The sequence below is a fragment of the Cynocephalus volans genome, chromosome 11 (assembly GCF_027409185.1).
Source record: "Cynocephalus volans isolate mCynVol1 chromosome 11, mCynVol1.pri, whole genome shotgun sequence".
NCBI lineage: Eukaryota > Metazoa > Chordata > Mammalia > Dermoptera > Cynocephalidae > Cynocephalus > Cynocephalus volans.
Window position 1 is genome coordinate 118,169,172 of NC_084470.1, and position 13,456 is coordinate 118,182,627.

The window sequence follows — 13,456 nt, forward strand, 5'->3', positions numbered from 1 at the left end:
TGCCCTCAGAAACCTGTTCCCTGCATCCAAGAAGCTCTGCCTGAAGCAGCCCTGCCTCAGGTAGCCCCAAGTGTTGTTCATGTGGCAGCTTTGGACAGGACAAGCTGGAAACCTTGGTGGCATCCACTTGGTGTTGTCTTCAGGCTGACAGAACATAAGAGCAGTGGAAGCATGGCAGCCTCCACCCAGATTTCAGAAGATGTATGCAAAAGCCTGGAGGCTCAGGCAGAGACCTGCCTCAGGGGCAGAGCCACTGCAGAGGCCATCTACTAGAGCAAGGCAGAGCAGGAAAGTGGGGATGGAGTCCCCACAAAAGAGCACCCACCATGGAAATGTCTAGTAGAGCCAAGGCAGAGGGGCTGCCACCAGGACCCAAGAATTGTAGGGACACTGGCAATGTGCAAAGCCATCCTGGAAAAGCCACAGGCACCAGCATAGCCCAGTGGGCTGCACCCAGCAGAGCTGTGGGGATGAGGCTGCCTGAGGCTTTGGGGGACCAGATGCCCCATTGTGCTCAGGATGCAGGACTTGCAGTCAAAACAGGTTATTGATAGAGTTTGGATGTGTTGTCTCCACCAAAACTCATGTGGAAATCTGAACCCCAATGTGGCAGTGCTAGAAGTTGTTTGAATCATGGGGGTGGATCCCTCATGAATGGATTAATGCTTTCCCTGGGTGAGGAGGGGTACTGAATGAGTTCTCCTCATTTAGTTCCCATGAGAGCTGATTGCATAAAAGACCCTGGCACCTCCCCCGCCCCTCTCTTGCTTCCTCTCACCATGTGATCTGCTTGTACCTGCTGCTGCCTGCCACTTTCCACCATGAGTAGAAGCAGCCTGAGGCCCATGCCAGATGCAGCTGTCCCAGAATCATAAGCCAAATAAACCTCTCTGCTTTATAAAGTATCTAGTCTCAGGTGTTTCTGTTTTAGCAACACAAACGGACTAAAACATTTTGGAGCTTTAAGATTTAATGTCTGCCCTGCTGGGTTTTAGACTTGTTTGAGGCCTGTTTCTTTCTTCTGGTCTATTCCTCCTTTTTGGAATGGGAATGTGTACCCAATGTCGGTTCCACCATTGGAAGTTTTATTTTTACAGATTCACAGCTGGAAGGAGTTTTGCCTGTGGTCTCATATGAGACCTTGGACTTTAAAGTTGGTGCTGGAACAAGCTAAGACTTTGGCAACTGTTGGGATGGAATGACTGTATTTTGTATGTCAGAGAGACATGAGTTTTGGGAGGCTGGGGGCAGAATGATAGAGTTTGGATGTTATTGTTCCCCCAAGACTCATGTGGCAATCTGATCTCCAATGTGGCAGTGTTGGAAACTGATTGAGTCATGGGGGCGGATCCCTCATAAATGGATTAATGCTCTCCCTGGGGGAGGAGTGGTATTGAGTGAGTTCTCGCTCTATTAGTTCCCATGAGAGATGGTTGTTTAAAAGACCCTGGCACCTCCTCTCTTTCTCTTGCTTCCTCTCACCACGTGATCTGCTCATACCTGCCGGCTGCCCATCACTTTCCACCATGAGTAGAAGCAGCCTGAGGCCTGTGCCAGATGCAGCTGTCCCAGAATTGTAAGCCAAATAAACCTCTGTTCTTTGTAAATTACCCAGTCTCAGGTATTTCTATTATAGCAACATGAAAATGGACTAATAACAGCCCCTATTAGGTTGACGTACATTCCCTCAATGTCTAATTTGTTGAGAGTTTTTATCATGAAAACACATTGAATTTTGTCAAATGCTATTTCTGTACCTACTAAGATGCTCATATGATTTTTATTCTTTATTCTGTTAATGTGGTGTATTACTTTTATTGATTTGCACGTGATGAACATTACTTGCATCCCAGGAATAAATTCTACTAGATAGTGGTGTATGATCCTACTGATGTGCTGTTAAATTCAGTTTGCTAGTAATTTATAGAGGATCTTTCCATATATGCTCACCAGTAATACTGGGCTGAAATTTTCTTTTGGTGTCCTCATCTGGGTTTGGTGTCAGGGTAATGCTGGTCTTATAAAATGAGTTTAAGTGTATCTTCCTCTTCAGTTTTTTGGAAGAATTTGAGAAAGATTTGTTTTAATTCTTCTATAAGTTTTTGGTAGAATTCACCAGTGATGCCACCAGGTTCTGGGCTTTTCTTTACTGAAAGTTTTTTGATTGCTGATTAAATCTCCTTACTAATTACAGATCTGTTCAGATTTTATATTTTTTCATGATTAAGTCTTTGTAGGTTATATGTTTCTAGAAATTTATCCATTTCTTCAAAGTTATCCAATTTGTTGGTGTGTAATTGTTCATAGTAGTCTGTTATGATCTTTTGTATTTTTGTGATATCAGATTTAATGTCTCCTCTTGTTTATAATTCTATTTATTTGAGCTCTCTTTTTTCTTATTCTAGCAAAATGTTTGTTAATTTTGGTTACCTTAAAAAAAACAAACTCTTAGTTTCATTGATCTTTTCTATCATTTTGCTAGTCTCTATTTCATTTATTTCTGTTCTGATATTTATTATTTCATTTCTTTTGCTGACTTTGAACTTAATTTGTTATTCTTTTTCTAGTTCCTTTAGATGTAAAGTTAGGTTGTTAATTTGAGACATTTTATCTTTCTTAATGTAAGCATGTATTGCTAGAAACTTCCTTCTTCAAACTGCTTTTGCTGCATCTCATAAATTTTGGTATGTTGTGTTTTTATTTTTATTTGTCTTAAGATTTTTGTGATTTTCCTTTTGATTTCTTCTTTGACCCATTGGTTGCTAGGAGTATGCTGTTTAATTTCCACAATGTTGTGAAATTTCCAATTTTTCCCCTGTTATTGATTTCTAGTCTCACACCATTGTGTTTGGGAAAGATATGTGATATCAGATTTCAATCTTTGTGAATTTGTTAAGAAGAATTTGGGCCTAACATATGAGTTATCCTAGAGAATTGCCCATGTGCACGTGTAAAGAATATGTATTCTTCTGCTGTTAGATGGAATGTTCTGCTTGTATTTGTTAGGTCCATTTGCTCTATAGTGTTGTTCAAGACTGCTGTTTTCTTATTGATTTTATGCCTAGATGATCTATCCATTGTTGAAAGCGGGGTATGATGTCACCTACTATTATTTTATTGCTGTCTATTTCTACCTTTACTTCTGCTAATATTTGCTTTAAATACTTAGGTGCTCAGAGGTGGGGTGTATATGTGTTTACATTATTATATCCTCTTGATGAATTGGCCACTTCATCATGATATAATGATTTCCTTTTTCTCTTGTGACAATTTTTTACACAAATGAAATTTAGTCTGCTATAAGTATAGCCACTCCTGTTTTATTTTGGTTCACATTTTCTTGGAATATCATTTTTCATCTCTTTGTTTTCAGACTATGTGTGTTCCTAAAGCTAAAGTGATTCTTTTGTAGGCAGAATATAGTTGAATATTGTTTTCTAAATCTATTCAACCACTTTATGTCTTTTGATTGGAGAATATAATTCATTTATATTTAAAATAATTACTGATAGGCAAGGGCTTAATACTGATATTTTGTTAATTGTTTTGTAATTCCTCTGTTCCATTTTTTCTCTTTTGCTGTCTTCTCTTGTGATTAGATTATTTGTTTATAACAGTATACTTTGATTCCTTTCTCTTTATCTTTTGTGTATCTACTACAGTATTTTTTTATGTGTGTCTGTGTGTGTGTGTGGTTACCATGAGACTTATGTAAAACATCTTATATTAGTCTATTTTAACCTGATAACAACTTAACTTTTACTGCATACAAAACTCTATGTTAGCTTTTCCTCCCCCTGCATTTCATGTTATTGATGTCACAATTTACATCTCTTTGGGGGTGGGGGTTATGATTAGTGATGTATTTTTTTATATACTAAAATGCTTTTTTTTCACAATTTACATCTTTTATATGTTGTGTATGCATTAACAAATTACTGTAGTTATAGTTATTTTTAATACTTTTGTCTTTTAACATTTATACTGAAGTTAAATGTGACTTACGTACTATCATTACAATATTAGACAAAGAATTTAAGTATATTCTTACCTTTACAGTGAGTTTTATACTTTTGTATGTTTTTATGTTGTTAATTAGCATTCTTTCATTTCAACTAGAAGAACTACCATTAGCATTTCTTATAATGCAGGCCTAGTGGGGATTAACTCCCACAGTTTTTATTTATCTGGGAAAGTTCTTATCTTTTCTTCATTTCTGAAGAACAGTCTTGCTGGTTATAGTATTCTTGGTTGGGAGTTTTTCTCTTTCAGTACTTTGAATATATCATCGCCCTCTCTACAGGCTGCAAGTTTTCTGCTGAGAAAACCACTGATAGTCTTCTGAAGGTTCCCTTGAATGTGACGATTGCTTTTGTCTTGCTGCTTTCAAAATTGTCTTTGACTATGAAAATTAGATTATAATGAGTCTTAGTGAAGATCTCTCTATACTTAGTCTATTTGAGGTTCTTGTGGATTGATGTATTTGGATGGTAAGTTCCCTGTCCAGATTTGGGAAGTTTTCTGTTGCCATGTCTTTGAATAAGCTTTCTACCCCTCTCTCTTTCTATGCTCCTTCTGAGACTCTCATAATGTATATATCAGTTTTCTTAATGGTGTCCAATAATTCCCATATACTTTCTTCACTCTTTTTTTCTCTTTGTTATTCTGGCTTGGTAATCTCAAAACCTGCCTATGAGCTCACTAATTCCTTCTTCTGTTTGATAAGTCCGCTGTTGAAGCTCTCTATGAAATTTTCCAGTTCAGTCATTGTATTCTTTAGCTCTAGAATTTGTTTTATTCTATTTTAGATTTCTATCTATTTGTTGAGCTTCTCATTTTGTTTATGTATTGTGTTCCTGGTTTAGTTGTTGTCTAGCTGTGTTCTCTTGTAGCTCTCTGACCTTCTTTAAGATGATAATTTAGAATTCTTTGTCAAGCAGTTCATAGAGCTCTGTTTCTTTAAGCACAGTTACAGACACTCTGTTGTCTTTCTTTGGTGGTGTCACGTTTCCCTGATTATTTGTGATCCTTGTGGCCACACATTGGTGTCAGCCCATTTTAAGAAGGAGGAACCTATACACATCTTGACAGACTAGATTTGTGAAGAAAAGCCCTTCACCATTCAGCTGGTCCAGAGATTCTGGGCAGGCTATCTGGTAGGGTCCATGGGTGGGCTTGCTGCTACAGTTCTTTGGCAGGCTGGCCTGGTACTTAGTTCAGCAGATGGGTGAGCCAGCAATGTATGAGTGTCCCAATTCTTCATGTTCTTAAAACTTGCTATTTCTGTCTTTTAGATTTTAGGTATCTTAGTGGGTGTGAGGTGGTATCTCATTGTGGTTTTAATTTGAATTCTTATATTTTCTAGTGATGTTTAGCATATTTTTAGATGCTTAGTAGCCATTTATATATTTTTCTCTTTTTAATTTTAATGTGTATTTCTTCATATTTGTGGGGTACAGTGCATTGTTTCAAAACATGCTTATATGCTCATAAGGTACATTGATTTACTTAGGGTAGAGAGCATAGCTTTGTATCTTTCAATCCATCACTTCCGCTCTCCCCTTCTCCCTCTTCCCTCCCAGCCTCTAGTAACAATTTTTCTTCTTTCTATTTCTATGTGAGAACCACTTTTCTCTTTCTTTCTTTCTTTTTATTTAGATTCCACATATGAGTGAGATCATGTACTATTTGTCTGTGCCGCTTACTTCACTTGACACAATGGTCTTCAGTTCCATCCATGTTGATAAAAATGACAAGATTTCATTCTTAAAATATATAGCTGAATAGCATTCCATTGTGTATATATACCACAGTTTTTTTGGATTTTTTAATCCATTCATCTATTGATTGGCATTTAGGTTGATTCCGTCTCTTGGCTATGGTGAATAATGTTGTGATGAATATAGGAGTGCAGGTGTCTTTCTGATATATTAATTTAATTTCCTTTGGGTATAAGTCCAGTAGTGGGATTGCTGGCTCATAAGGTAGTTCAATTTTTAGTTCTATGAGGAACTATTCTTTCTTTTTCTGGTTGTTTTGTAGATCCTTTTCTCCTTTTTTCTGGTCTCACTGTCTTCCTTTGTGATTAATGGTTTTCTTTAGTAGTATATTTGGATTTCTTGCTGTTTATTTTTAGTGTGTCTATTATAGGCTTTTGTATTATGGTTGCCTTGAGGCTTAGATAAAAACATGTATAGTTATAACAGATTATTTTAAACTAATAATATCTTAACTGAACTTTGATCACTAAGAAAAAGGAAAAACAATAAAACAACAACAACAACAACAAAACAAAGTCAACTCCATGCTTTGACATTATCCCTCCCACTTTTTGACATTTTGTCATTTCAAGTTATATCTATCTCTTATACAGTTGTTGACTTTGTTATTATCTTGTTGGGTTTGTCCTTTAATCGTCACAGTAAGAATGTAAGTGGTTTATTCACCACCCTTACAACATTGGAGTATTGTGAGATTGTGTACTTACTTTACTAGTGAGTTTTGTACCTTCAAATGTTTCTTGTTACACTATAGCACTGTCTTCTTTCAGCTTGAAGAACATTTCTTGTTAAGCAGTTCTAGTATTAATGGATTCCCTTAGCTTTTGTTTGTCTGGGAAAGACTTCATTTCGCCCTCATATTTGAAGGTTAGTTTTGCTGGATATAGAATTCTTGGTTGATGGTCTTTTTCCTTCAGCACTTTGAATATATCATCTTGCTGTCTCCTGGCTTGTGGGGTTTCTACTGAGAAATTTGTTGAAAACAGTATTGGGGTTCCATTGAATGTTATGTGTTTCTTTTCTTTTCCTGCTTTCAGTATCCTTTCTTTGTTTTGGGTTTTTGATAATTTTATTATGCTTTGGAGTGTTTTTTAAAAAATTGAATTTGATTAGTGACCTCTGAGTTTTCTGTACCTGGATGTTGTCATTTTCTACATACTTAGGAAATTTCAGTCATTATTTCCTTAAATATGTTTTCTAGGTCTCTTCCTTTTTCATCTCCTTCAGGTACACCAATTACACAAAGTTTATTTTGATTGAAGAAGACCCACAATTGCTAAAATTCTGTTTCATTTTTTCTTATTCTTTTTTCTTTTCTTTCCTCTGATTGGATAATTTCATGTGTTCTGTCTTTGAGCTCACTGATTCTTTCCTCTTTTGAAATCTGCTATTGGAGTTTTCCATTGAAGTTTTCAGTTCAGATGTTCTTTATTTCTAGAATTTCTATTTTTTTAATTGATTCTATTTCTTTCTCAAGTTTCTTGTTCTGTTCCTGGATTATCTTCCAAATATCAGTTAATTTTCTGTCTGTATTTTCTTCTGAGTCCTTGAACACCTTGCAGATGATACTGTGAATTCTCTGTCAGACACTTCATAAATCCACTGTTCTTCTGGGTCCATTGCTTGTGCTTTGTTGGTTTCCTTTGGTGGTATCATATTTCTCTGTTTCTTCTTGATGTGTGTCTTTATGTTAATTCCTGTGAATTTGAGAAGATGGCTACCTCTTGCAGATTTTACAGGTGCTCTTTGGTGATGTTAGACCTTTACTGCTCAATATCAGAACTTTGTCTCTGGTCTGTGCTTTTTACCTGTCCTATAATGGATTAATGGTAACTACCACCACTTAAGCACTGCCTTGGAACTAATTTGCTCTCCTGTGGTTAATCCTCATATTGGAGGGACTTCCTTCAGGGACTGGAACTCAAACTTTGTGCCTGAGCTAAATTGCTGCCTAACTTGTTTCTCAGACTGGGAAAAACTTTGTGCAGGCTGGATTTTAATCATCAGTCTTCTAGTCACTTCCATCTCATGCAACTGGGCTGTGTGGACGTTCCAGCCTGGAACTGAGTCTTTCTCACAAACTTTACCCCCTGCGGTTTTATCACACTGACTGGCCTCCACTGTGTGGCACCCACATCAATTGGAAGGTAGACCAGATGCCTTTGCTGCTCCCGAATGCACCCCTGGTGGATCAGCTGCCCATCTCTAGGACTGCAAACACTTCCTGTGGGATTAGCCCCACATGAGCCCCTGACTTCTGGGTGAATCCCTTCTCTCCTAGGCTGCAGCCCTTCCCTCCTATGCAAGTACCAGGGAAGCTCACAAGCAACTTTTTCTGGTGTGTGAAATTGGATAATGCACTCTGATATGATTTACTTTTTCTTCTCTTCCTTTTTTCTTTTTTCATGTCACCCTTTACCTCTCCAGACTCCAAGTAGCTCCATGCAAAGGGTGCTGCTGCAGCTTTGCCATCTCCAGGTAGCTGCTCCATGTGCTATGCAATGCTGGCCTAGGCAATGGCTGGGGCTGGGTATGATCAGGGTCGTCCCTCCTCCAGCTTGCTGCTGGTTTCCACACATTCATAACTCAGCAGGTCTCTCTGACTCTTACTCCAAGTTGCAGTGATTACAAGATTACTTTTAATGGTTGTAAATTGGTTTTAATGGTTGTAAATTGATCTCTTGCTGCGAGGGGAGCATCACTGAGATAATCTATTCTGCCATCTTGGTGACATTACTCTCTGCCATGTGTCACATTTGTATATCTTCTTTGAGAAAATGTCTATTCAATCCTTCACCCATTTTTAAATTGATTTATTTATCTTTTTATTGTTGAGTTGTAACAGCTCTTTATATATTATGGATATGAGATCCTTATAAGATCCATAATTTGCAAATAATTTCTCCTATTCTCTGGGTTGCACTTTCTTGATAGTTTCTTTTGAAGCACTTAGTTTTTAAGTTTTCTGACATTCAATTTACCAACTTTTATTTGATTGTCTATGTGGCAGCACAATTCTCTAACTGGCTTAGCTGCTCACATTAGGAGAGAGGTTGAGGCAGGCCCTCCACTGTGTGCTGAGCGAAGGTAAGCACCAACAGTGGGACCACTGCTCTGTAGCACTTTATGCTTGACATTTTCAAAGAGGGCTCTGTTATGGATTGAATTGTGTTCCCCCCAAAAGGTATTCTGAAGTCTTAACCACCAGTCCCTATCAATGTGACTTTATTTGGAAGTAGAGTCTTTGTGGATCTGATCAAGTTCAGATGAGGTCATAAGCTTGGGCTTTGATCCGGTGGCTGTTGTCCTTATAAAAAGTGAGAACTTTGGACATAGACATGCACAGAGAGGAGAAGCTATGCGAAGACACATACACAGAGGGAAGATGGCCATGTGAAGACAGAGACAGAAATTGGAGTTATGTTGCTGCATACCAAGGAAGTCCTGCAACTAGACACTCGAAGAGAAAAGGACGGATCCTCCCCTCGAGGATTTGGAGGAAGCCTGGTCCTGCCAACACCTTGATTTTGAACTTATAGTTTCCAGAATTGTGAGAGAGTAAACTTCTGTAGTTTTAAGCCACCCAGTTTGCAGTACTTTGTTACAGCAGCCCTAGTAAACCAATAGTGTTGTTACTGTTAAGATTTGTTCTCTCACACAAACTCCTCCAGGGCCCTCTCTTTCTTCTGCACTGTCTACCCTGGTTTAGGGTTGTTTGTGAGCTTTGACTATGTCCTCTCCCATTTTCTTCCTTCCCACCTGATGAATGCAAGAATCTTAATTCCCCTAATCTTATCGTACCTCTGTTCATTTCGATCAGGAGTTAAACCCCTCAGTTTAAGCCTTTAAAACCAGTCAGGCCCTTTGTGAGATTTGACTAGGAGGTAGTATTGCTGATCTCACACTCTCAAACCAAGAAATGTTGCTGTCAACTTACCCTTTATTACAGGTATAATTAATTCTTGATCCAAACTGGACGTTTGTGTCTACGTGCACCAGGCCATTTATAGGCTCTGCAGGATTACTACATGATTTACCTATGGGGAAAAAAAACCCAGAATTTTGGAGCCAGGTAGAGTATCTGGATGTTTTTTAGTACATAAGATCCCAAGCTGCCTGTAGCTTACTAAAGAGCACATAGTTTTGATAGTTCTACAGATTTGGGAAATTTACTTTGAGGAAATTTACCAGAGTGCCTCAGGATCAGCCACTTACTATAATAACAGTGCTGTTGGTGTCTGCAAATTTGAAGAAGTAGGCACCTATACCAGTCTTTACAGACTGGATATGTCAGGGAAACCTCTGTAGCAGTTAAAACTTTCACTTTCAAAAAACCTTTCCCTCCTGATCTGTCTCATCCCCACATTTTGCCTCCAAGAAAAATGTAAACTTTATTTATTACCAAAATGTTATACTCTCTAATTCAACCAGTATGATATAAAGGTCTCAAAGCCTGGGATTTCTCATCTCCTAGTTACTCAATATACTTCTTTTTCCTGTCCTGAGCCATCCATTACTTAATTTTAGTCATAAAAATTGCAAACCCCAAGAGAATTGGTATTTTTGTTCAGTCATTTCTTGTGATGGTCATTTCTCATGCAATGAACTTGTAATGAAGATTCCAGGAACTCAAAGAAGAATATATCACCTACAAGAATAACTCTCACATGTACTGTATCTGTGGCAAACTTATTGTCATACATTTCTTAGTTCCAGAATTTGAACAAATTGAATCAGATCTTACAGATCTTTGACTGACACATAAGAGTCTCCAGTCCAGAGTTACTTACGTCTACACTTGTCTTCAGTGTTTGTCCAGATCGAGTTTTCTTGGCAGGTGATAAAGAATGGTTTGCCTCTGTAACCTGGGCGGCATTCATACTTCAAAGATGTCCCAATGGGAAACTCGGACTTATCAGATGGGTTAACAGGCTTGGCAAATGAAAACATTTCAGGGGCCTTGCATTGACCTGGAGATACAGAGCACAGCAACGTCACAGTTAACAGAGAAACCTCTACTCACTTTCTGTTTCTCACCAATATACTTCACAGGTGTGGTCAAAATAGTAAGAGAACACTCCGATAATAGCAAAAGGATCAACTCCTTTAGTAGGTACCTTAGAAATGAGCTCTTTTTAAAAAAATAAAATAAAATAAAAATCAGCATCTGCCCATTAAAATGCCACTGCTATTTTAAAGGCAATTAAGCTATATGCATAGACAGTCTTTCACTGAGAAGAAGCTCCTATCTTACAGCTTCAAATTTTAGCTGATCAGGAAGCACCCGTGCTTGGGCTTCATATATCCGTCCTCATTTATCTTTCTCTCGTGTACTAAGATGCACTCTCCTTGCATTTCTTCATCCCTCTCCCCTCTCAGTTGTACACCCAAATCTAGGTGTGTGAGCCTAGTCGCTTTGGCCCTCAGGAGCAGTCACCACTGTTGGAAGTCTGTTGCCAAAACCAATCATTTCAGCACAAGGAGAAGCTGGACAGAGCTCAGCAACGGAAGCTACACTTCACACTATGAAAGTTTGTTTTCTGATACATATCTGAAGTTAAATTGTTCTAAACTCAGCTACCTCCCTTTAAGGCCTAGTAGATTTAAGTTAAAGCAATAAAGACACCATTTAGAGTCACACTCTAATCAAGAAAAATATCTGTTGGAAAAATGTCATTTTACCTTAGTTTTAGAAATCTCTTCTTTTTTTTTTTTTGCTTTTATTTTTATTTCTGTGATTCCCCATCTCGCCTACTAATTACTTCAAATTTTGGAGGGTAGACTGAGGCCAGAGAATTTTATTAATGTCAAAAAACCAACTTTTGGCTCTGTTGATTCTGCTCTTAGTTTTGTTTTCTTTACTGCTATTTTCTTCATGTTTATTTCCTGCTCTTTTTTAAAAAATAAATTTCTTGAGATGATTACCGAGAGTTTAAAAATTTTCAGCTTGATATAGTTTCCAAAATAAGCATGTTAGACTATTTTTATTCTAAGCACAGATTTAGTTGCATTCCATAAGTTCTGATGTGCCATATTTCTTTTTTTTTCAGTTCAAAATATTTGATAATTGCTATGTGATTTCCTTATTGACCCATGTCTTATTTAGAAATGTTTTGCATAATTTAGTAATGTTTGAGGGCTTTTTTCAGCTGTATATTTATTATTAATTTTTCAAATTGATTGAGACATTTTATGACTCATCACATGGTCAACTGCGGTAACTGTAGCATGTGTCCATGTAAAAAATGTATCTACTGTGGTAGTGGTGCAGTGCTGTGGATATGTCAGTGAGGTCCAATCTGTTAATCATATTTGTTCAGATCTTCCATATACTGATTTTTTTGGAGGTCTGCTTATTCTACCAGATACTTAAAAAGTTGTGTTAAATTATTCCATTTTATTGTACATTTGTCTTTTTCTCTTCTAATTCTGTCCATCTTTTATATATTATGAGGTTATGTTATTACGTTCGTAAAAATTAAAATTGCTCTATTTTGTGGTAGATCAACCCTTTTATTATAATAAGATATCTCTAGTAATGAATCTTGCCTCAAATTCTACTTTGTCTATTTTTTTTGTGTGTGGGACAAATAAAAAACAGATGACAGACTTAGTCCCCCATATAGAAATAATTATTTTAAACATATACAGTAGTCCCTCCTATTGGGGGATATGTTCTAAGACCCACAGTGGAGGCCTGAAACCACAGATAGTACCAGACCCAATTGCCAATCAGAATGGGTGTCTGTTCATGTCTTTCATGCACAAATTTAATGCCTTTTTCATCTTAACTTAGCACTTACCATGTAACTATTGCGGTTTGAGGTGTGACAGCAAAACTAGCACAAATTTATTTTTCCTTGTTTACAATTTCACTGATAAATCTTATCATAGATCTTAGCAACTTCAGCATATGATTTTTTTCTTTCCCTATTAAGTTGAGAACTTTTACTTTTTTATTTAAAGGAAGCACTTTCCTACTTCTCTTTGGCATATCCAATTGCCAACATCACTACTCTTGCACGTTGAGGCTGTTATTTAGTAAAAAGGGTTACTTGAATACAAGCACTGCAAGACCGTGACACATCTGGGTTATCAATCTGATAACCCAGACAGCTGCTGAGTGACTGACGTGTGAGCAGCACGGACGGTGTGGATCCACTTGACAAAGGGTTGCTTCATGCCCTGGACTGAACAAAGCAGGAAGGTGAGATTTCATCACACAACTCAAAAGGGCATGCAATTTAAAACAAATTGTTTATTTCTGGAACTTTTTTTTTTTTAAAAAAAGATGACCGGTAAGGGGATCTTAACCCTTGACTTGGTGTTGTCAGCACCACGCTCACCCAGTGAGCAACCAGCCATTCCTATGTGGAATCTGAACCCGTGGCCTTGGTGTTATCAGCACCACACTCTCCCGAGTGAGCCACGGGCCGGCCCATATTTCTGGAACTTTTGGACCACAGTTGACCACATGTAACCGAAGTCAAGGAAGAGAAAACACAGATAAGGAGAACTACTGTAAACACACAATGATAATTTAAAGACAAAGATTGTCATAATGCCACATTTGCCAAACTAGCTATATATATTTTTTTGCATCGTATGTTTTCCATCCTTTTATATTCTTCTATTCTGTCTCTGAACACATATACTGTCTCTTCTGTATGCATCAT

The 13,456-nt window shown here is 37.6% G+C and overlaps 1 protein-coding gene across 1 annotated transcript in view; it reads right to left on the minus strand.

Annotated features, from left to right (window-relative positions):
• LOC134390234 (complement receptor type 1-like) overlaps positions 1-13,456 on the minus strand; it is a 59,775-nt gene that overhangs the window by 35,508 nt on the left and 10,811 nt on the right. Inside the window, exons 2-3 of the mRNA XM_063113455.1 lie at positions 10,571-10,750; positions 9,718-9,817 (exon numbers count right to left, since the gene is read on the minus strand). Coding sequence (XP_062969525.1) covers positions 9,718-9,817; positions 10,571-10,750 — 280 coding nt within the window. The remainder of the gene's footprint in view (positions 1-9,717; positions 9,818-10,570; positions 10,751-13,456) is intronic.